The sequence below is a fragment of the Solea senegalensis genome, linkage group LG1, assembly GCF_019176455.1.
Source record: "Solea senegalensis isolate Sse05_10M linkage group LG1, IFAPA_SoseM_1, whole genome shotgun sequence".
NCBI classification, from domain to species: Eukaryota; Metazoa; Chordata; class Actinopteri; order Pleuronectiformes; family Soleidae; genus Solea; species Solea senegalensis.
Genome location: NC_058021.1, coordinates 8,513,420 through 8,537,407, shown reverse-complemented (window position 1 = coordinate 8,537,407; position 23,988 = coordinate 8,513,420). Strand labels below are relative to the sequence as shown.

The following is a 23,988-nucleotide window of genomic DNA, read 5'->3' as shown; positions in this document are numbered from 1 at the left end:
CAAAAAGCTACACTCTACAGCTTTAAAGTAAATTTAAACCTCAGTTAGTTGACTTTGACCACTTGGGTGCAGCACAACAAGCCGTAAATGCAGCTGAAAAGTTGATGTGGTTAACATTCAGTGGTGGAGCATAAACATTTATTGTAGTCACATTTATCAGCCGGATGAATGCACGGTGTACCTAATATGAAGGAACTGACTCGTTAGCCACAAGATGCACCTGCAAGTGATACCTGTTTAAAAGGTTGTAGTAGTTACAGAGGATCAGTTAGGAAAACAGTTTCAATTGTAAATGTTTTAAAGTGATCCGCATGTTTAATTTTGTATAAATGATTAGTTTTGTAACCTGCTGAATTAAGAATGAGTTAAACGACTTCCACAAGTCTTTCTGCTCACTTGCTAACAACCCTAATGTTAAATGTCTTGTTTACCCCATAGTTTTGGTCGAGAGGATTTTCGACAACTTAAGGCGAGCCTTCCAATCGCTGGTAATAAGACAGCCACTGCGTTTTGTGGTGTGAATTGTGATGTGATTCAGCTCAGACTGAAGACCCAATCGACCCTCTGGCCTTTGACCCTTATTAAGCGTGGGCGAGAGTGCTATATTCAAGGTGTAGCCATCTGTGTGCCTTGTTGCGCTCAGGCTTCCCTCCTCCCCTCTGCTCCCTCACTCCTTATCATCCCTCTCTATACTCAAGGGTAGTGAGTAGGGCTCAATGATTTTGAATAAATATCTAATTGTGTATATTACAAGGGCCTTTCTGCGTGGAGTTTGCATGTTCTCCCCGTGTTTGTGTGGCTTTTCTCCTGGTTCTCTGGTTTCCTCCCACAGTCCAAAAACATGCAGACTTGGGGATTAGGTAAATTGGACACTCTAGATTGACCGTAGATGCAAGTGTGTGAGTGGATGTTTTGTTTTTTTTGTCTCTGTGTGACCCTGTGATGAACTGGTGAACTGTCCAGGGTGTACTATGCCTATCACCTTATGTCCACTGAGATTGTTCTCTTAAGTCCATAGAATAAGATGTGTATAAATCAAGACAAAATGTATATTTTGACACACATTTCGGCTTTCACAAATATTTTGCCTCTTTGCAGTAAAATTTCGATTAATTGTTCAGCACTAGTAGGGAAGGGAGAAACTGAAGAAGATAGAGTGGATGAAAATTATGAATTCTATATGTTTCAAGGTAGTGGTGAACTGTGATTATCATGAAAAAGTACATTTTACTGATAGATTCCATATGTAGAAAGATACCGTATAGTTGCATTATATTTCTATGACAACCCGATTTTGCGAACATATAGATGAGGTAAATATTCTGTTTTCTTCTAACATGAAACAGCCACAGTTACTGGACACATTTAAAATATTCATAGTTATAGTTGTTCTGTTGTGACAAACACATGTTGGCAGATGATTGACGTGTTTGACATTGTTTCTTTTAGAAATGACAGGGTCTTCAAAATGACTAAGCTGAACTTTGATCTTAACCAGAGAAGGGTTCATCCACCCCTCTTATCATTAAGCAGGTTTGTTTACAGTATTGACTCTGAAAGTCAGAACTGAGTATAATGTGAGTCTTAGTATTAAGCAACAACAAATGCATGGAAACGTACTGTATTTGTACATCAAACAGCATCTAATTAACAGATTTAATCAATGGGGTTCTCAACCCTTGTGTCATTTCTGCACTGGGAATGTTCAGGCTTATTTCCAAAAACATGCTCTTTAATATTGTCATCTTCCTGAAACTGAACCTTCACTGTCAGGGGAGAACATTTATCCACTTTACACATGATGATCATGGTGTCATTGAATGCTTGCAAACTACATCGACTGTGATTAGGAATCTTTTCTATCGACACAGTACAAACCAGCTGGTTCTTATCAATGGAGACAACTGTCCGTCTTCTCAAAAACCCGGGGCTCTCACAGAGCACACTGTCCAGCATCTCTATATCTTGGCTGTTTCTCAGCACCCAGTCATGTAGGTACCACATGTGGCAGTCACATTTCCAAGGATTCCCATGAATCCTCACTGTGTGCTGGATGACAAAAGGGTCAAAGACGCCAATTGGAAGAGTTTCAAGTTGGTTGTTGGACAAGTAGAGTTGCTGAATGAGTATCTGGTCCTCAAACAGTTTGGGCTCGACCTTGCTCAGATTGTTTATGTGGAGGTCAATTGTTTTTATAGCAAATAGATTATTGAAGATTCGTTCAGGCAGAAATGTGAGTTGGTTTTCAGAGAGATCCAGATTCTCCAGCATGGTAAGATTTCTAAATGTGTCTTCATGAAGGCTGGAGAGCTGATTGGTGGACAATATGAGGTCAGTGAGAGATGTTAAACAGCTTAACAAGGACAGTTCAGTCAGTCTATTTCCTTTAAGGTTCAGCTCTGTCAAATTTGAGTTATTGAATCCAAAAACGCTATCACTGAAGGTTGTAAGAAGGTTTCCACGGAGGTTCAACACATTTAGGTTAGTTAATTCAGAGAAGATGCCTTCATGGAGTACCGATATTTTGTTCCCTTCCAGGTGAAGCTCTTTCAGCTGAGACATATTGTGGAAGGTGTCAAATGTAAGATTGCTAATGAGGTTGTTGTTAATTTTAAGCACCTTCAGCTCAGCCAGACCAGAAAAAGTGTCTCTTCCCACTACTTCAATTTTATTCTGGGACAAGTCCAGTACATGTAGGTGGTGGAGATTCTGGAAAAGAGAGTGAGGCAGGTGTGATATGATGTTTCCCTTCATCTGCAGAGTTTCTAGTTGTTTCAGGGAGTCAAACATTCCGGGAAGCACCGTCTTGAATCTGTTGAAGTTGAGAAGCAGTATGGTCATGTTTGTCTGATTTGAAAATGTCCCCAGAATGAGATGTTCGAGCCAGGGGTTTCCACTGATCTCCAACTCCTGCAGCTCAGTCATATGCTGAAAAGCCTGTGAGTGAATACTGCGCAGAGCATTATTTAAGAACACCAGTTTGGTGAGTTGGGGGCTCTCCTCCAAAGTGTGTGGGAACAGATACGCCACAGCAGATGTCATTAAAATAAAGTCCTTGACCTGCTTGGACATGTTACTGGGCAAAGATGTCATCCGTTCATCTGCACACAGAACTTGGCTTGTCGTGAAACACTGGCATCTGTACGGACAAGAGGGTTGTAACTCTGTGTTGGCATTGTGACAGAGAATCAGCACCAGGAACACAGTCAGACACAATTGTTTCTCCATTTTTCACTGTGGAAACATGAATAGAGCTTGTATGATTTTACAGAAAACTAAAATAGTTTTTATGCTTGAACAGGAGTCAGTGTATGCTACGGTTTAAGTTAACATATCTTCCACAGATGGAAGAATGAGAAATCCTCCTTTCTTTCAATGAATTTAAATGAATGAAAGAGTGCAACATACCTCTGTGTTTCAGGGATCCGGAAGCATTGACTCAAGTTTCTTTGTGGATCTACAGGAAAGCTGACACAAAGTGCAAATGACAACAAGCCTGAATTAGGCAAGACAAAACCTTTGGTCAGAGACCAGTGTCTGCCATGGTACAATCTGCACACAGCAGAAAAACACTGACAGTGCTGTAACTCAGTTTTAGTTCTTTTTAATGTTGGTTCTGGATTCAGTCTGTTCATGTTGAGTCACTATTCATCAAAACAAAACAAGAGAAAAAGTACTATTTCTAAAAAAGTACTGCTACGAGTACTAATAATTATGTTTATTATATTTATTTGATCTGTTTATTGTTTTATTTCTTTGTTTTCATAATAGTAATGAATCAACAGTGATGAAGGAGAGAGCTTTAAATTTCAACAACACTGTCATTCCTCATTAAGTATGTGTTTGAATTATGCTGGTTTGTAAGAAGCATGCAGGATATGACAATATCCACTAGGTGGTGACCTTCCCCTCCTAACCTCTGTCAGAGTTGAAGGCATTCCTGGACCTTTGTTCCCTGAGGATGCACAGGTAGACTCCATTCAAGACCAGCTCCACCACCTAAAGCCACCAGGAACTTTTTAAGGGACAATCTGTAATTTTTCTGCCTCCGTTTTTCTTTTTTTTTCTTTCCTTTTTTTTTTAGTTTATACAGTGAGATTCTTTACCAGCTCTTACATTACAACTATGGCGAATGCAGGAATACAGCTCCTTGGCTTCACACTAGCCTTCCTGGGCTTCATTGGCGCAATAGCATCCACGATCATGGTGGAGTGGAAAGCTTCATCCTATGCAGGAGACAACATCATCACAGCCCAGGCCATGTATGAAGGATTGTGGAAATCCTGTGTATCACAGAGCACAGGCCAGATCCAGTGTAAAGTCTATGACTCACTTCTCCAGCTACCAGGTAACATTGTTTTACTAGAAATGCCAACAAATGAACATAATATCAATTGTTATTCATGGCATTACTGAGCTTAATGTGTGTCTGTAATAAATGTCCTCTTTTACAAATATATTGTGTTGGGGAGAAATCAGTCATTTATGATTATATATGGTGTAATTTAAATTTTTTTTTCTTGAAATGAAAATGACTTTCACTAAAATACTGAAATGTTTAGAATAGTTTTTAAAGAAATCCCTCTGGTCATTGAAGAGGTGAGCTTTTAACTCCATGAAAGAACTGTGACGTGCACAGACATGTCACTCAAATACCTGCAGCTGGCTGATCCACAAGTGACTCCTATGGCTATTGAAATGCATTGTGACTCATTTTTACCCACATTCTCGCCTATTTGTGTCTGCTATAAACAAACGTGTGCACACTGTTTACCTAACTTTGAGGTCAGTGCTGCTTGTTTAATTTTAATTTTTAGGAAAAGCGTGTAATCTGTGATTAAATTTAAAGAATTATGTAAATGGACAGAGGAAGAAAGAGTTTGGGTGATCAAAGTGATTTAAACTTAAGACAAAAATAACAAGCTTCATAAATCCATGAATCTGAATGAATCCTTCTAAATTGTCTTGGTCTCTAGGCATTGTACAGGGCACACGGGGATTGATGCTGGCCGCCGTCTTGTTGAATTTCATTGCCATCATGGTGGCGGTGGTGGGCATGAGATGCACCACCTGCATGGTAGATCAAGAAGAGCAGAAGGACAAGGTGGCGCTGGCTGGAGGAATTGTCTTCATTATCGCAGGTTAGAATTCAGACGCACACACACAAACTTGGTTTTTTGTCTTAGTGAGGACACATTGACACAATGCATTCCCTCGCCCCTTACCCTTAACCATCACAACTAAGTGTCTAACCTTACCACTTACCCTAACCTTATTCTAACCCTAAAACCATGTCTTTACCCCATAAAAGGCTATTTAAAGATGTAAGGAACAGCCAAAATGTCCTCACTTTCCCAAAATGTCCTCACTCTGTATGGTTTATTTGATATTTGGTCCTCACAAAGCTACAAATACCATACACGCACTAAAGGATAAATATAAGCTTGTTGGTTTTGCAGGTCTGCTCACTCTGGTGGGAACATCTTGGTATGGTCACAGAATTGCTAAGGATTTCTACAACCCATTCACTCCTACCAATGCAAGGTGAGTTAACTGTTTGTAAATGATCAGGTGTTTGAAAAAGGGTAGGGGACAGACACTTAACAAACCCGTTGGTCCCGTTGGTTCATCATTACAGAAACACTTACAGGAACAGTTTGACATTTTGGAATATAAGCACTTTAACAGGAAGCTGTGGCCCGAAACTGGTCCAGCTGAAGTACAGCAGGATGTCCACTTCCTACCCTCTGAGAAAAATCAAAGTGTCCACTATGTAAACACATGTAAAACCAGAACCTGATGTGCCTTGAGTTTAACACTGGTTTTTGTATGTTTTGAGTAAAGCCAGACTAACCCCCAGCTAAGCTTAACAGGCAACAGTGATGTATTGCTTGCCAAATAGTGTGCCTATTTGTCTGTTCTGTGTGTTTTACATTTTTATAATATGTTTTATAAACAGTAACACATCAGTAAGATTATTGGGTAATAAACTGTAGCAGGATCTTGCCAAATAGTGAGACTGTATCAGTTTTGGAAAGGTGGATTATAAATCAACCATTAATCTTTAATAATTATTTATAAAGTGTTAATCAAATTAAAAACCTAATTATTATAAACCAGTGATGAATCCAAATGGTAATTGTATTCACAAGTGACACTAATGGATTAACCAGTTTTAAACTGCACTTGTGACTCAGATGATGAGGGATTAGATTGTTCTTAGATGTGTAGTCTGGTGTTAGGAGGAAAAAACATCTTTCTCGCGAAAGTGTAAATGTAATCTGTGTGTCATTCACAGGTATGAATTTGGAAGTGCCTTGTATGTGGGATGGGGAGCTGCTTGTCTCATCATTATAGGAGGGAGCTTCCTGTGCTGCACTTGTCCTGCCAAAGGTGCAGGGAAATCTCCACGCTACCCACACACTCACTCTGCCGGACAGACGGGCAAGGACTACGTCTAGAGGGACAATTGCTCCGTCCTGCCTCTGTTTTGCAGTGTGTATATTTGAAGGTCTTATAACTGATGTGTGTTTTTTAGTTGTTGGGATAGTCAGTTTGTTGTCTTTCATATAAACCCCCACCCCCCCGAATAGGGATGCACGATATTGGACTTTAGATATTGGAGATGGGACATACCACTTTTTTGTGAACAAAACTGATACCGATATCACAAACTACAGTCATTTTATGCTGAGTCATTTCAAAGACATAATTCTCCAGCTGTGTAACAAATATCGTTGTAATGAACAGCCCAAACATGACTTAACTAAAATGCTTTTGCCGATTTTTATTTACATTTTTACCAATATCGACGTGATACCGATTCCCATCCCTAATACATATGCATTTATCCCCTGCGACAACTGTGAAGGTAATTTAGTCTCTTCTGTAGTGAAATGAACATAACGTTTTTATATTCATGTCACAGCAGACATGATGTACATTTTCTAAATTGCGCTAAATAAATAAATGTGGAAAAATAATAGCACAGGGCGATAGCATAGAGGTTAAGGAGGTTTCAGCATATTTAGCCTTGTCAGTAAGTCACATTGGCAGATCTAGGTGTGTTTTGCCAATATCCAATAATACGTTTTGAAGCCAATATCGTGCATCCCTCACACATACTGTACTGAAAAGGTTGTGACATAGAATTCTTCACAAGTTAACAATGGTGACAGAAGCAGTGACTTGAATAGAACATTTTACTTGAAATGATAATTAATACCCTGAACTCAAGTATAACAAAACATCCCCCCCTTAAAGGTTAGACAAAATACCTTTTTGCCTCCACAATCATTACAACTAAAACCCATTTGCTTTTATGCTTTTTTATCTTTAAAATCATTATTGTATCGTTACATGTAAAATAAAATTCCTTCCTCTCTGGTAATGGTTTTATACATTTATTTTGTGATGTGAAACACACACACACGTCAGACGGACTTAAATTCCCCACTCGCCTCCACCTCCTCATCCCCTCTGTGCTGAAACCAAACCACACCTTCATCATAAGGAAGGAGGAGCTTGGTGAATTAAATGTATCTTTTTTTTCTTTTCTTTTTTTTTATTTCTGCTTATGCAAAAACTGACAGACATAATTACACAGAAAAAAAGATACGTGGAAATGTCATAGCAAGTAGAAGGAAATGTCCAACATGTTTGCTTTAAAGTTTCAATGTGAGCATTCAGTGCTCTAAAAAGACAACACAGGACAAAGATGGACTTTTTTTAAATTTTAATTTAGTATTTGAGATCAAGATCTATTTTACAAAACAAAATTACTACTGTAAAACACAAATAACAGACAAATGAAGAGGCAATGCGAGGAAAACAGACTAGGGCTCCAATTTTTAAAACTTTAAAGTCACCAAGAACAGTTTCGAGCTCATCGCCAAACATAAGTTTTTCATTTTGAAAAGTTACCTGGTTTTAGCAGAGCCAAACCTTAATTTGTACAACGATGCTTATTATTTTCACTGTTCCAGTGTCTTCATGTTGAAATGTGTTGCCTCGGGTAATGTTAACTCGAAACTTGGAGGTTGAAAACAGAGGAGTGGCTCTGACAGACATACCTCAGACCCCCGGCTCCTCGTGTCCCAACATGTCATGTTCACAAATGTAACATGAAAAACAGCTCTCAAAAAAATCCTCCGTGCGTATGAGAACTGCAGAGATTTTTTTTAACCCTCCCATCACACCAACATATGCATATACACACAAAACAAAACATTATACCTGTGGTTTTATCTACACCACCAATACACAGCTGTCTCATACTGTGCCCTGACTGCAGAGAGCTCCACCTTCTGGTGAAACATGGGTTTGCAAAGAGTGATGACCATCATACACAGAAATATAGAGACAAACAAATAACTTGTTATAGAGAAATACACAATAAAAATTGTGTAATCTCAATAGTTTCTGTTAGTTGTTAATTCACTGATTTCATTTTGAGTAAATTGTCATATGTACAAATAGTTTGAACTCTAATTTTTCCTCCACAGTAACAGGGGAAAACAGAGGTCATTGCTTAAAGGGATCATCTTAAAGGGATAATTCAACATTAAACAACCTGTGGGTACAAGGCTATATTGGGCAATCTCCCTTTATGTACATGTCTCTTGACACAGGCTTTCTTTTCTTATTTAGTCCCCATGATAGTGGAATAATTTACAGAGCACTTGGCCATAAACAAACATTTTAAAATGTCTTATAATAAAAGATTACAGCCTTTTTAGGTTCAGGATTGGGGTTGAATTGTTGTGTTTGACTGCGTTTTTTTGTATATAAGAATGTATAAGAATTTTCTTATACATTTCTTAAACTGAACTGTAACTGGTGAGCTGTTTTGACCAGATCAGAGAAAACGGATTTCTACCTAAAGTGACTTCTTGGTTATCTACTTTAATCCGGCCTGGCCTGGACTAGACTAAAAAGTCTGGAAAATGTAAATTATTATCACTCCAATGACTGAGTGGAGAAGAAAAATATAAATACATTTATGTATGGCTATGAAAGCTTGTGACTTAGTCAATGTGCTGATATGTGTGGTTTTAATTAGTCCGGGCAAATTAAAGTAGGCACCAAGCACCATGCCGTCCTGTGAGGCAGTGCCTCTCACTATGATGTCATCACGTTGTTTCAGAGAAAGTATTTTACACATTGATGTGTTTTGACATGTATAAGCAAAATAACTGAAAGAGGGAAAAAAAAGCGTGTTCCAGCTTTCAATGGATGACTTAATCATTCCGTTCTCGAAATATCTGTCTGCATGTCGGAGATTTACAAGATACGAAAATAAATACATCACATCTCAATACAACAGTCTGTAATTCAATCAGGTGCCACTAGAGGGCGACAGAGGTCAAGATATGAATGACGGTCAGCCGCTGCTGCTGCTGTTCTGTCTACACTTGGATCATCATCATGAGAGTCGTTATCGCCTTTATTTACAATCTCATAACAGGAGCTGATGTTCCTTCTACTACTGATAAAGGAGTAGTCTGCTGATTTTACACATGAAATCAGTGTTGTCAAGTATAAAAGGTGGAATTATGAGAAGATTTGGAGTATTTTTGTGTCATCTGTATTGATTTTCCAGTGAAGATAGTTATTAAAAATGTCACGTACACAACTCTAATGAGATTCAGGTTTGCCAGGAGTTACATTACCAGCAGTTACTTGTTTGTTTAACGTCATTAATAGTGTAGTCTTGTCTTCAGTAGGTGATTGGACTTGAGTTAAGTTTGAAAACATCTCATCCAAGAGGCCTCTTCAGATGTGAGTCCAGTCGCTTGCAGCTAACGACTGAAGACAGTGTGTAAATCCTCATCTTAACCACAACTGGATAATCAACAATGTCTATTCTTATAGACAAATAAGTCAAAGTATATACGCAGACAGTAAATAACAGCAGTGATCAATAGCATGTAACATGTACACAGAGTGAAGCGCTGACCTTCTGCATGGCTGATTATCACACAGCTCTAAGCACAGTCTTACATGAATGTAAGCTAATTTCACAAATCCTATTTCCAGAAAGCTATTATAGCTCAACGTGTAAGCACGACTGCTGCATGTAGAATGCATGGAAGGCGTGTGTGTTGTATTGATTCATTGATCATTCTGTTATTGACAAAAACTCATAAGATACTAGTGTGCTTTAACATGAATGCATGGTTTAATTCTCTATCAATGGACTTGATCATAATGAATAAGTATTGGTCTGATGTGGCTGCACTTCTGCTGATATTCCTCATTTTCCACTATTCAGTGCCCTTCTATAGTACTGGAACACCGAGGCCAATTCCTTTATTTTTGCCATAGACTGAAAACACTTGGGTTTGACATCAAAAGATTAATATAAGATGAACTTTCAGCTTTTACGTCCAGGTATTTATATCTGGAACTGATACACAACATAGAAGATAGCTCCTTTTGTTTGAACCCACCCATGTTTCATGTGAGTATTATTGGTGTTGTGTTGTCCAGGTGTGTCCTATTACATTGTTTATTCAAACTTTACAAGCTCATCTGTGAAACATGGTGGAGTTAATGTCATGGCTTGGGCTTGCATGGCTTCTTCTGGGATGGGCTCATTAATCTTCATTGGTGATGTAACACATGATGGCCGCAGCAAAATGAATTCAGAAGTCTACAGAAACGGCCCCCAAAACAAAAAACAACTGAAAGAGGCTGCGGTGAAAGCCTGGAAGAGCATCACAGCAGAAGAATGCAAAAGTCTGGTGATGTCAGTGGGTCACAGGCTTGATGCAGTTATTGAACGCAAAGGATTTGCAACTAAATATTAAGTCTTATTTACTTTAATCCTTTTTAAGTCTATCTGTTCCAATACTTTTGCTCGCCTAAAAATGTTGCGTTCCGTTACGAATAATGCTATCTTCTATGTTGTATATCAGATCCAGATGTAAATACTTGGAAATAAAAGTTGAAATATTCATCCTTTGATGTCAAACCCAAATGTTTTCAGTCTATGTAATAAAATAAAGGAATCGGCCTCACTGTTCCAATACCTTTGGAGGGCACTGTAGCTCAACGTATACACACGACTGCTGCATGAAGAGTACATGGAAGGCGTGTGTACTGTACTGTATATGACGATCCTCAGCACCAATAATATATGACATATTAGAGCGGATACAAACACCAAATGCAACCAGCAGGGTGCAGGATTTATTTAGATTTAAATCCTCCTCCCTCATGCAGGAAACACAGGGATCGACTGGGTTGAGCAGGATTGCTGTATTTCCACTGATCCTCCTGAGATTAGGAAATCTAATAGCACACAGAAATATCTGTGTGTGCTGCCATGAGGTGTCGCTTGATGCCAGATAGTGTCGTTTTCAGAAGCAATAGCTCTCTTTGACTTGATCACATGACCGACCTAGAAATGGACATAATGACACGTTGAATAATTGTCCACAGAGGACAATGAACTGCTTTGACCTAATGATCCAGTGGGGATATCGTCATAACCATCAGGACCATTTGTCACTCCATTTAGTCATTTTGCAGATACTGCACTGTGTATACTCAGTATTTGATGTGAAGTATAAAGTATGTTTATATGTGTGCGTATAATATGCACTCATGCCGTTTACACATAAAGATCCTAATGGGAAAATAAAGTTATTTGAATGGGATAGAAAGAGTAGTTACAACTAAAGCAAAACAATCACCTAAAATGCTCTTATTTAAGTAATAAGTAAGTAAGGTCACAGAGTCAGGACATTATCAGGGTATTTTTGCAACTCTTGGGTTAGAGATATGAATGCAAGTGACACCTCTGCTTCTGAGAGCAAAGGTGTTGCTTATACCATAAAAACTCTCTCACCTACTTTAAAACCACAGCTACTCACTGAATTAAAGGTTTGAGGGTCATGCTTGAACAAACACCACAAAAACACCTGACAATGTACAACCGTACATTTACTAGAATTGAAACTTGCTTCGATCTTGTACGGCTTGACAGACATTTCACATAGCATGCATGTGATTTCCTCAAGGTGACCTTCATGCCTCTGACCTTGAGGATCCCCTCAAATCTGTTTGTCTGACTCACTGCCTGCCACGCCCACCAGAAGCATTTCACAGTGCAGCCAAAGCACTTCACTGCCCCGGAGTCCTGAGCTGAGAGGCTGCTGTGTGAGACTGAGAATGGCTTGTTATGTTGATCTCACAGCTAACACTTCTGTGAGAATCCCCTTCAGTGTTTTTGATTGACTCTGCAGTGACACCAGTTAGGGGTTCCTAACCTGGTCCTATGCCAGTAGCATCTGTCACTTTGATTAGATGTCAAGTCCTTTTTACCTGGAGCCCCCAAAACTCTTGCTCTTAACCCTGCATTAAATCATCCGTAGTGAGTTTTACTTTGTCCTCAATCTACTCACATGCTAAGCTAATAAAAACCCACATGCAGAGCCATTTGACCCCTGAGATTGTTTTTTTTTTTTTTTTTGGACCAATGGAAGTAGGCTATTAGGACCATCAATAAATTCCCATCCAAAAAAGAGATGACTTCTTTGGTCAGCTGTCATGTGATGTCACCCATGTTTTCAAACAAAAATATAAAAACCAAATTATAAAACTCCCTTTCAAACTGGAAGAAATCAGGAGCAGATGTGTAACAGTTCAGACAACCTCAGTTTATTTCCATTTTATATGACTACTCATCATTTTTTAGATTAGATTATACTTTACTGAATCTTAGACAGTCAAAGGTACTTGAATACGATGATGATATTAGAAAATATAAGTCTGAAAATACAAATGCAAAAATATTATTATTATTTAGGATAATATGAGTAAATAGAACAGAAATATGATAATAAAATGTTTTAGAAAATAATCAACATATTTACCTAATGTGCACATTTTAATTGTGAGAGTAAACAAAACAGGAAAGGGTGCGGATTATTATTACATATGGTAATAATTCAGATAAAATAAAGATTAAAATTAGTCAAAAAACGGGTTTGTCTGGTTTTATCTGGGAAAGTATTATAGTTTTTTTGTTTTGTAAATTGGAGGCAGAATTTGTTCGTCAAACATTTAACCCAAGACTAACTAACTTAAGTGTTTCTTTCCGTATACCTGTAGATCCAATATGCATCATTTGAATATTGTTGATTTATCACAGCACATTCCAACTTTATTTAATATCCTTTGACTTAAAAAGTCAGTCTTCTTGCATAAATAAACATTTCCCTACTACTACGACTGATAATAATAATAATAATAATATTAATAATGATAATATTGAGCAGAGTTTTGTGTCCGTGTCGCCTGGTGATGTTCCTGTACTGCACACATTACACGGATGCATTTTAGTCACAATTGTCCTTGCATAAAGTACATATAAAAGGGTAATTGTAAACAATATTTATATATAAGTGCTGTATTTAATCTGAGTGGATGAAACACAACTTGCAGCTCAACAGCAAACAAACTCTAGGCCTTTCTAGTCAAACATTTACACATATTTCCATTTTTGTGTACAAAAACAATCCCCCTTTTTGACTGACCAGTCACGTTATCATTGCGTTGCCAGATAGACCACGTTACAAGCGTTCTTGTAAAATCTCTCTTACCCTGGCTGATGCAGATTATTGATCTCAGACTGGAGTCTCCAAAATATCCAGAACAATATGACCAAGATGTGGATGTAAGTCATTCAAACACGCACAAAGCCAGCAGTTTCTGCAGGCCTCCTCCCATGTGAAGGACAGTGAGAGCCAATTGCATGAAAAACCCAAACCTTTGGAAAAGACACCCAACCAAGCGAGGATTTGCAGCAGTTGTTTTGAGAAGCTTGCAATGACCTTACATTTGTTTTCCTGAAAAAAAAGTCAAGGCCAAAATTGAGCTGTTCCCACACACATATTCCTAATATTTTGTAATACTCCACTCAGTCACTTCAGCGAAATTTTAGAATTGATTTAAAAAATAATAATCTGGGCTTGTTTTAAGGCCTTACATGGTCTGGCACCTCAGTATTTTTCCTCTGACCTGTTTAAGAGCTGTATTTCCGGATTATGCTGCAAGAGATGGGTCTAATGTTAGTCACACTCGTGCCGCTAAGCACAAAAATGTGCTTTTTAAAAGCAAGCTATAAAAAAAATTGTACAATACAATATATTCTATTTACACTGAGCTGATTTCTTACTAATTACTATTAAAGGATTTTAACCCTTTATATGCCATTTCTTTTGTCATGATGCCACCTTGTTTTTAGATGAAAAAAATTGAAAATATTAATTATTTTCAATATACTAAATGAAAAATAAAACATTTTTATGTTGAATTATTACAGCCTTAGATATTTGAATGATTAGCAGCAAGCTTTGTTACAGTGCCATCTAGTGGAAATAGCATGCTTTTTGTATCATATGCTGAATATGGCCGAAATGACGCGATCAGGTGGAGAGTAGTATAAATGATCAATTCCGAGGCAAAAGCCCAGAATGACACCCAGATATAATAACATGCATGTAATAAATTCAAAAAATGTCAGTTTCAATGGGACATTTTTTGCGCTTAACAGTCTGAGTGTAACTCTTGTTAGTACACAGTGTGTTTTAGCCTCACTGTAGGAGCTGAACTTGAAATAACAAGATCAAAACAATAATTCCTTCAGTTTCAATAGGGTTCTACGCACCTTGTGCTAAAACCCTAACAAAAACACCCAATCTTGCTAAAATTCATGCCATAATCATGAATTATCAGAACAAACGGAGAATGAAAAATGTGTAAAATGAGCATATCCGTCCCCAAGGGTTAAAAATATTAGAGCGTGCTGAGCTAAAAACTTCACCGTTCAGTAGTTTCAGCTGTTTGTGATTCATGTCATTTTTATTTAATCTAATTATATTTGATCAGTACTTTTAATAGTTTTAGTTTGCTGAATATTTTCATATGTATTTATTTATACATGTTTTATTTTATTGGCTTGTTTTGGTTGAATAGTTTCCACACAGTCTTGTGTTTGCAGCCTCTATTGCAGCACACTGTGATGCCTGAAATAAAAGGTGGTATAATATCAATATTAATAGAAGCTTACATAGAGACCTTTGCATCTTTGATTTCCCTCAAATAACATTTTCAAATAAGCTTCAAGCAAACAACCCACATGGTAGACATGTGGTTCTGATCATGAGACACTGGACGCCAGAAATAAATCTAATTTTTGCGGTCTTCAGCTGTGATACTTTTATTTTTCACCTCATGGCTTCTGACAAAAACAACATTTTTAAGTGTTTTCTGGGTAGTTTTATTCTCTAGAACCTTTACACTTGAAGAATGTTAATTTTGCAGAAGAAAAGTTCTTATATAACACACTTTAATACTACTATAACTGAAATATGTATATATATCTATATCTATAAACTACATTAAATTACATTATTAAATGTGGTTTTTCTTTAACCCTCAATCTGTATGACCTTGATTTTGTCGTCAACAGACAACTAATATATTTCTCTTTGAGCCTTAAACAAAGTCAGCAAACTCTCCACGTGGCAGACACATGGTTCAGATCATGAGACTTTGAGAAGCCAGAAATAAATCTGTGTCCCAAACACTCTGCTTTCTTCTTCCAGAGAAACAGCTGGCCGTCGGCACTGGATTGAAGGCATCATTTCTGAACAATTGAATTTCTGCTACTTACAGTCTAAACTAAGACTGCCATTTTATTTGGACACAAGTTACATTTCAGTTGCATGTTCTATATGTGCCATTTTTCAGCTTTTGAGTGATTCACTCAGTCCGCAGTGGCACTCTTGTAGAACTCAGATGTCTTATAAAGACGTAGGATCTTGTAAGGTCCTCTTCTTTTTGACATTCAGTAGCCCAGTTCTCCTTCATTCTGTGAATTGCCACCATGTCCTGCAGATCACAGCATAAAAAGACTGTCTAACGTTATTAACATCCTGCATAATTTCATGAAGAGTTTAACTGCTGGTGCCTGTAACGAGAACAGCATACTTCCTTTCCTGTTAGGGCATTACAATATGGAGAAAGATCCAAGCCCACATTCCTTTGTAAAATTGCATCCACTCTGAGGGGACTGTTTGTTATACCATGCACTGTTATAACAGTATTAACACTGTCCATGCAGTGTATACAAGAAGGTCAACTGATATGGGTTTTATGGCCATTGCCGATTCTGATCTTTAGATCTTTTTGCTCCATCTGATACATCTAATAATTGACTTAAGTAAAAGTTTATTGACTTACACTAAGAGTCCGTGTCTCCAATCTGCATATATTTAAAGGTACACATTTTGTCTCAGCTCTACTTTGAGTTTGTGGGGGCTCCCCGAAGCACAACACTTTCAATTCCGCTCTTGTTTTGGTCAGAGAGAGACGATGAAGAAGATGTTTCTCTAGACCTTTGTGTGAGGTCATTTGAGGAATGTTGCTTGTACCCACACATGCACAGTTCTGTGGTCAAAGAACACAAGGAAATAATGTACAAAAGATGGCAAATACCTGGTGACAACTGCCGCCACTTAAAATGCCGTAAAACTATTAGAAGTCGAAACACACATACACACATTATATGTGGTGCTCTGAGTTTAAATATAGATTTAAGGTTAAGTAATAAACATACATAAATACTCTAACTTATGTTTGACTTCTTTCAAGTTTTGTTGTGTTGCTCCTAACAGCTGCTGGCGGGGGCCTAATAGCTGCGGTATATCAAAAAAAGAAGCAGGAACAAAGAGCACCCTTGTCCGTTACCTTGGTAACAATTTAGTTTGAGGCAATGTGAAACCTAAGTGACTCGAACAGAATCTCAATCCGACAACAAATTGACAAAAACAAAGTTAAATAAAACTATGAATCATATTCACTTCAAAACACTTCACGAGAGATGTCGTATTATGTAGGAAGGCTGTGTGAAATACTTGAGTGTCCCCTTCAGAGACATCTTGTTTGATCAGGATGCATTATGTCATCTCACCTTGTCAAGTCTGGCTGTGAGGAGCTTGCTGTGAGTCTGATAGGATGACCAGCAGTGAGAGCTCAGGTAAACAGCAGGATGCTCAGGCTTGATCATCGATTACAGACCCCAGAGAGCCTCGCTTGCTACAGCTAATCTTGGCCTTTAAGCCATGGGTCACTAAGTGTTCATTCAGGAGTGATTCATTCTTCTGTGGAAAAATCAAAGTGGCTGCTGCTGTGCTGGCAGTCTGTCATGCTGGTGTTGCAGAGCCACTGGAGCTATCACATTAAGAGACCACACTCACACAGCATGACACATGGGCTGGTCGGGGAAGGGACTTGTGCACAGCAACTGTAGCAGCCACATGGGGGCAAAAAGGGGTGATTAATAAAAAGCCTGATGAGGTTTGTACTCCCACTCTGCACAGTCAAAAACACTCTGTCACAAGTCTCTCTTTGTTTCTCAGTGGAGCAATGTTTGTTTCACACAGGACGTGATTTGTTTACGTCAAGACCGACAAGGTGAATTATACTGCTACAAAAAAAGCCAGTCATTAATTGGTTTGACGGGATAAATGCTTCTTGTCCTCACCGCCCTTGTGCTGCTGGCATATACACGCAAGCACTCCCTCAGTCGAGTCTGATAGTTTTGCTTGACGGTCCGGAGCCTGTTTTCGGATGAAGGACGCAGCATACAAAGACCAAACAGAGTCAGAAAAATGTGTGCTCCAATTAGCACAATTTACAATTTTTTTCCACATCAGGGATGTTTGTTATGACACAACAAAAACAATAATTATCGGAACTTGCTGGCGTCATTTTGCTGCTGTGTCAATAATACTCCTGGGACACGATCTGCTGCTTTTTAGTTTTGTTTTTTGTTGCGGTTTAGTTGAATATGAATCTTTTTTTTTTTTGAAAAGCATGAATACCAATGGAATCCTAAAATTTTTAATGAATTACAGTATTGTGACTGTGAAAAAGACTGAATTCGAAAGTTGCTCGGCCACTCAAACAGCGTGTCCTTCTATAAGAAAGTGTGGGCGAGTAGAGTTCACGTAGCTCTCTCTGTGTTTGTCAGTAGGTAAAGCAGAGTCAGATAGATTTTTGTATGGATTTCAGAAAGGTTAATGCCATCACTAAACCTGATTGTTGCCCAATGCCTTGTACGGAGAGGACTGCAATGATCACGTAGGAAGTGCAAAGTTTGATTAGAGTAGATCTGTATGTACACAAAAACTTTAAATGAGGTAAAGAGTAATGTAGATATGAATTAGCTTGAAAGTAGAATCTCACTTTTTACATTTTCTATGACCACTGATGCAAGGGTGTCGTGCCCGGCTACGTACGCAGCAGGTAAACAGGATGTTATTTAGTCCTGATTTTAATCGTCATAATAGTCAAACAATCATTTTCAATTTGAGGACCTGAGACTTGCTTTGAGACTCTTTTACTCATGACCTCAGACTGGACTTAGATTATTTAAATTTCCTCAAATATTGAGGGGTTAACTTTACAACTTGCTTTTTGAAACACGGAAAACATTGGGTGTCTGCTTTAGTGACCTTGCGTACAAACCTGGCAACCGATCGACACCAACACCACTATGTGAACATTTCTTTCGACACTTCAAATCCCACAGGTGGTCACTTGGTTGCTATTTGAATCTAAATCTAACGTCTTAGTTTGTCAAAAGCTGATTATGATTAATGCACAAAATGTGCCGTTGTATTTATTTTCATTTTATTGATTCTTTCATTCATTAATTATGTCTTTTTGAGATCAATTCAGTTATATGGGATTATGAAGCAGTCCATACATTGTATGAGAAATACAGTGTTTCAGATACAACTCTAGCAGTTCAAAATGACTGTATTTTTAAAGCATTTTTAAATGTGGAATATCGGGGAAATCATCTTCATCATTCTTTCAACTTGATTTATAACTTGCTTGATTTAAAGCAGGGACTTGGGTCGACTTGCTTGATTCTTGCAAGAAGGACTTGAGACTTACTTGTGACTTGAAGGTTAAGACTTGAGACTCGCTTGTGGCTTGCATGTGTGACCTACTCCCATCACCGCTTCATACCTCAGTGCATTGTGAAGTAGCGAGCAGCAGTGAAATAACAGCTGGGGCCAAGGCCAGTGTGATTAAAATGTGTTTTCATATTCCACCAGTCAAACGAAACAGGACTACAGTATGATGGTCGGAATCCTCTTTGGATTCTAGGAAAATTCCTAGGCCTCTTTGCCCTGGCCTAGGAATTAGTCGTTCCCTCAATCCTCCCAGATCTCCTGTGGCAGACTGTGAACTGTGTCTGAACTGCTTGACCTGGATGAGGATCATCAAATCTCTGAGGCCTCACTGAAGATTCTAGAGGTAGTTGTGAAACTCAAAGAATCGGTTGCATTCACTTGGGTGAAAAAAAAGCTTTTAAATCTAATGCTCACATTCACGTTTGTATCTGACCATTGGATACAGCGTGGGTTACAGGCAAAGGAAAGTATCTCTCACAGATCTTATTATATTTCCTCCTCCTTGTCACTCATCCATGTTACCACAGCTCTGAGCAAACTGACCCAGCGGCATACACTGGCTCGTCCTGGAAATCTGTCACCTGCAGGTGTCAAATGCAGGCCCAGCGTCTCCTACCATATAACTGGTACCCAAATAACCCTGGTGATTTGTTGTCCCGCTGCCCTCATTACACACCTCCCAGTCCTGCTCCTGTGTGGAGCAGTTGTTTACCTCAAGGTCAGGTTACTCTTGTGGTTGCGCCTTGGTGAGTCTTGTGAAACTGAAGATTTGACCCGGAATTCTATCCTTTGACCCCTGCGTGAAAGACTGCTCTCACATGATTGGTTTCTTTCTTTCTTTGAATCTGCCATACTAACATTTAAACAGTAGCCTTTTTAGTTGTCGTGGTAGTTTACAATGGTGCAAATGGTATAATGCGAAATGAAGTTTGTTTCAATATATTAAAAAATATATGGAATATCAAATAATAATAATCTTTATTTATAGAGCCCTTGTCAAAACAATGAACATAAAAAAAATCCAAAAAAATAAAAAATAAATCAAAACAAACAAGTTGATTTCAAAACCCTGTGTGATAAAAGAAATCCACCATTCATCACTCAAGAGCCAAGCGCATGCTGCACGTCGCACATGGGATCACATTTCAGGTAGTACTCCTTGAACTGGATTTACCACCTCAGTGTTGCCTGACCTTGAATGGTGGGAATGTGAGCCACAGTTGACACAAGACAAACAGAACAAGAGGTCATTACAGTTAAATAAAAAGCCTGTTTACAGCACAAGAAGCAACCCACTGCATATGCAGCAGAACGTATAAAAGCAAAAGGATTAAACATTTAAAAAGTTTTTATGACCACAGCAGGAGAAGTCATGGTAACAGTATCTTCCTGTCACTTCACATGAACATAAAAATAAACTCATTGCTTTGTTTATATGTGCTGGACCTTGTTTGGACAGGACAAAACATCAGAGGACACAAGGTCTCATTGCACTGCCAGACGGCGTAGATGCAAAAATAAATATTTGCTATTGATTTTTTTAAAACCACAAAACAGCCAGGGAACAAAACAAAACAATCGACGGGGTCATAACACTCCAATTAAAATACAAGGGTGATTGGTTATATTGCCATTTTAAAGTCTGTGTCCATTAGAGTTCTTTATATTGTGACTGTAAACATCTTGTGAGTCATAATGATTCATCACTTTAATGGCTCTGCCATCAGTCACATCAAGCACAACAAAAAAGACAATTAACAGACAAGGTCTATCTAACAGTAGAGATACACAACATAGACATCATATTACATTTAGGTAACATTTTCATTTCTTCCAATACATCATGAGAAGGGGAGTTGTCTTTACTCAACCATTTTTCTTATCATTGCTTATTGTTTTTACGAATAATACCAATATTTGTGAAATATATCTATCCTTTTCTTTTTTACCTACCTGTCCTACCTGTAGGTTTCTCTGAAACTCAAGCTTTAGGCCAATTTTTGACTGGATTTCTGTTACCACATCTGTCCAGAACATAGATAAACAGGACACTCCCAAAAGAGGAATTGCTAAGTGTATTTTGATCAACAGATTTTGAGATTTACGGACACATTCTGCTAGTTGTATCATCGGCTAATCTCATAATTAAGACTAACAACACAGGGACAGCGTTAAGGCCATTGCACATCAAGTCCAGTCTTTATGCTAAGCTAGGCTAACAGGCCGCTGCCTCCTGAAATCTGTTTCTTTAGGTCAAAGGCCAACATGATTTGTTGCTCCAGTTTTTGTACGGATTAGACAAAGTAACTAATAAACTACAGATGTGCTGGTTAGCCAATTTTACTACCAGTGGACAGAGTCATGCTAGCTGTACCCAGGACGACGCTAGGCTAAGCCAACTGCTTGTTGGCTGTAGCTTCACATTTTCCTGAGGCACATGGTATCAATGTTCTCACAATGCTGAGCAAAAAGTGAAAATGGCTATTTTCTCCTTCTGTAAGAAAGAAAATTGATTAAGAAATTGTATATGTAAGTTATTTTACTCAAAAGTATAAAGCACTGTGGCCTAATAACAAATGACATCGATGTAAAGTAAAGTAAACGATGCTTTCCGTTTTCCTCAAAACCAGTTACTTAATGAACAGTTGGTTCTCAGTTGGAATGTAAAGTACGAGAACATCAAAAGCTTCATTGCAGCATGGATGAGTAAGTACATAACATCTGCTTCGAGTGACACTCCCTTTTTTCCATGTTTCACCACACCAACATTCTTGAACCTACTAGCACTTATATTTTAACTGAGTGTGAGAGAAAGGGAAAGAAAAGCAACACAAATCTTGCTGCAGTGAGGGGAAGACACTCACCTACGCACATGTATTTGCTGTTTTTTCAATACCTTTTGTTTAACACAGGTTGCACATGAAGCGATGTAACATTGCAGTTAGCACAGTTTGTACCAGATGTTTACCTTTTAGAGCATGCAATAAATCACTGTGGTGAGACAGAACAAAAAAGTCATATTCAAACACGCTTCAGTGACAAGACAAGGCGCTGTCTCATCTTACAGGTGCTGGCGAAATTCACAGTGACAAAGGTTTATGAACGATGTTTGATATGAAAAACAAATAATAGCAGAATGTCTTGTCCACCATATTCTGCTGGTCTGATCTCTTGGAAACATCCAATGATTCTTGCATATTATCAGCCTGGGAATATGGTTTTCATTTCATAAAAACCTGTGCTTAAAGGTTAGATCTGTGGCATGAACGTGCATGAAATACTTTTCTCCTGGTTTCCAGCAGGCAGTTCAACTTGGCTGATTTCCAAAAAAACCAAGAGCAAAGAAGATGTTGTCAGTTAGTTTGGGATTTCTTTTCTTTTCAAGGTTTAACATCTCAATTTTTTCATATGCTTTCTTTAATGGGAACACGTTGTCTTTTGTTGCATGTTTACTTTTAAAATGCTGTGACCTTCTTTTTGAGTGCACGGAGTGTTTCTGGGTTCAGGAACAGGAGGAATATGCCTTTTTGTCTTATTTATTTCTTTTTTTAAATTCATTTTACCTTCCATACTTGATTTGATCCTCAAAAGATCTTCTTGTCACTACTTTGACTTTGTTGTATTATTTTAAATACTCATGATTCAAAGACAAACAATTGCTACAACATAATATTCGTTATTTTCTTAGTCTCTTTTTCACTTTCGATGTGGAGGCATCAACAGGATTACTACTCCAGTGTACTATCTTGATACTATGATTGCTGGTATGGGATTAAGTGGATGATTTGTGTAAATCCAATAATAACAATAATGGAACGCAGATTCTGGCATCTCCACTCAAATCCTCGTGATGCCAAGTTTGCCAAGTAAATTCTTTATTTAAGGCGGAAACTTTGGCCGACATGTTGGTGCAGTGGTTAATAATTCTCAGAAACCTGGTTCAACCGGACCTCAACAACAAAACAAATACTACTATTACTACTACTACTACTACAACTAATAATTATTATTATCAGAATCATGTAATAATCATAATGACTTGATAATGTCCTAGATAAAAAAAAAAAAACGTTGTTCTTACTGGATTATATTTTCTTTTTTTATTGTGTTAGATAGTTTCAGTCACAGGTATTCACAGAGAAATGCAAATAATTCACAAATGGCTCTCAGCCCTTTGTTATTAGTATTTCCCCTGTGTTGGTTACACGCAATAATAGATATACATGCACATTAACCAGCACACAGTGCAACATCATTTAGAGCCACTATTTTGTTCCAGTGACATTCACATAGTTTTCCCACTTTGTTGTTGGTGTTTTGTTTTGTTTTGAGGAGAAGTGGCACAACACCACAATGTTGATAAAATAATTAAAGTTGAAACAAGCAACAAGAACACAATCAGACATTTGATGGAAATATAAACAATATTGTTTTGAAATTGTAAATATTGTTATTTTTACAGTGACAAAAAGACATTGGTGCACACTGAAAATGCATCTCAGTGAGTGCTGGCATTTCATTGTCGTTTAGTCGATGAGGACATTTACACACATTTACACACATGATCACACTTAATGAACAAATGGATGAAATGACTTTCTTTAAAACAAGCAAAAAAAAAAAAACAACACATGATACAAATGACAGAGAAAAAATATAGAACAAAAACAACATGTTGTGCTCCAGGCAATCTTTGTTACTCCATCTATTGCGTAACTGTTTATCCTGGAGGAGGAATTGCTGCTCAGGTTTTTTACCTGATAAAATTTTTTTTTTGAGGGGGAGGAGACTTGTTCCTTACCCGAACCAAATGTCTAAAGACAGAAGATGTTGTTGTGTGTTTGGATTGTAAAGCTCACAATTTAAAAACAACTGGAATTTGGGTTATAATTGGTTTATACAAATGAAAGGGATTTGACTTTCACATCCACTGTTGACAAAGTGAACATCATCATCACTCATTCATTCATTTTCATAAGATTTCGTA

The 23,988-nt window shown here is 38.0% G+C and overlaps 2 protein-coding genes across 4 annotated transcripts; one reads left to right on the top strand and one right to left on the bottom strand.

The window, feature by feature from the left end:
* Positions 1–936: 936 nt before the first annotated feature.
* On the bottom strand, positions 937–13,765 carry zgc:153913 (carboxypeptidase N subunit 2). Of its 3 annotated transcripts, none has more exons than XM_044038124.1 (3): positions 13,611–13,765; positions 3,409–3,468; positions 937–3,139 (listed from the first exon to the last, which is right to left on the bottom strand). In XM_044038124.1, the coding sequence occupies exons 1-3, from the start codon at positions 13,691–13,693 to the stop codon at positions 1,657–1,659; spliced, it is 1,626 nt and encodes a 541-aa protein (XP_043894059.1). In that variant the 5' UTR covers positions 13,694–13,765; the 3' UTR covers positions 937–1,656. The 3 variants fall into 3 exon arrangements, with proteins under 3 accessions (XP_043894059.1, XP_043894067.1, XP_043894050.1); XM_044038132.1 differs by lacking the exon at positions 13,611–13,765 and adding an exon at positions 3,918–3,985 and having other exon boundaries at positions 937–3,234; XM_044038115.1 differs by lacking the exon at positions 13,611–13,765 and having other exon boundaries at positions 3,409–3,694.
* Positions 3,976–6,708, top strand: cldn1 (claudin 1). The gene is made up of 4 exons (XM_044038349.1): positions 3,976–4,348; positions 4,977–5,141; positions 5,460–5,544; positions 6,299–6,708. The coding sequence occupies exons 1-4, from the start codon at positions 4,126–4,128 to the stop codon at positions 6,459–6,461; spliced, it is 636 nt and encodes a 211-aa protein (XP_043894284.1). The 5' UTR covers positions 3,976–4,125; the 3' UTR covers positions 6,462–6,708.
* Positions 13,766–23,988: the final 10,223 nt, after the last annotated feature.

Bases quoted from the DNA above. Each gene is read 5' to 3' on its own strand.
- zgc:153913 (XM_044038115.1), bottom strand. From the start codon at position 3,635: ATGAACAGACTGAATCCAGAACCAACATTAAAAAGAACTAAAACTGAG. The intron at 3,140-3,408 runs GTATGTTGCACT...TTGTCCGTACAG, and splicing joins CGGATCCCTGAAACACAGAG to ATGCCAGTGTTTCACGACAA.
- cldn1 (XM_044038349.1), top strand. From the start codon at position 4,126: ATGGCGAATGCAGGAATACAGCTCCTTGGCTTCACACTAGCCTTCCTG. The intron at 4,349-4,976 runs GTAACATTGTTT...CTTGGTCTCTAG, and splicing joins CTCACTTCTCCAGCTACCAG to GCATTGTACAGGGCACACGG. The intron at 5,142-5,459 runs GTTAGAATTCAG...TTGGTTTTGCAG, and splicing joins AATTGTCTTCATTATCGCAG to GTCTGCTCACTCTGGTGGGA.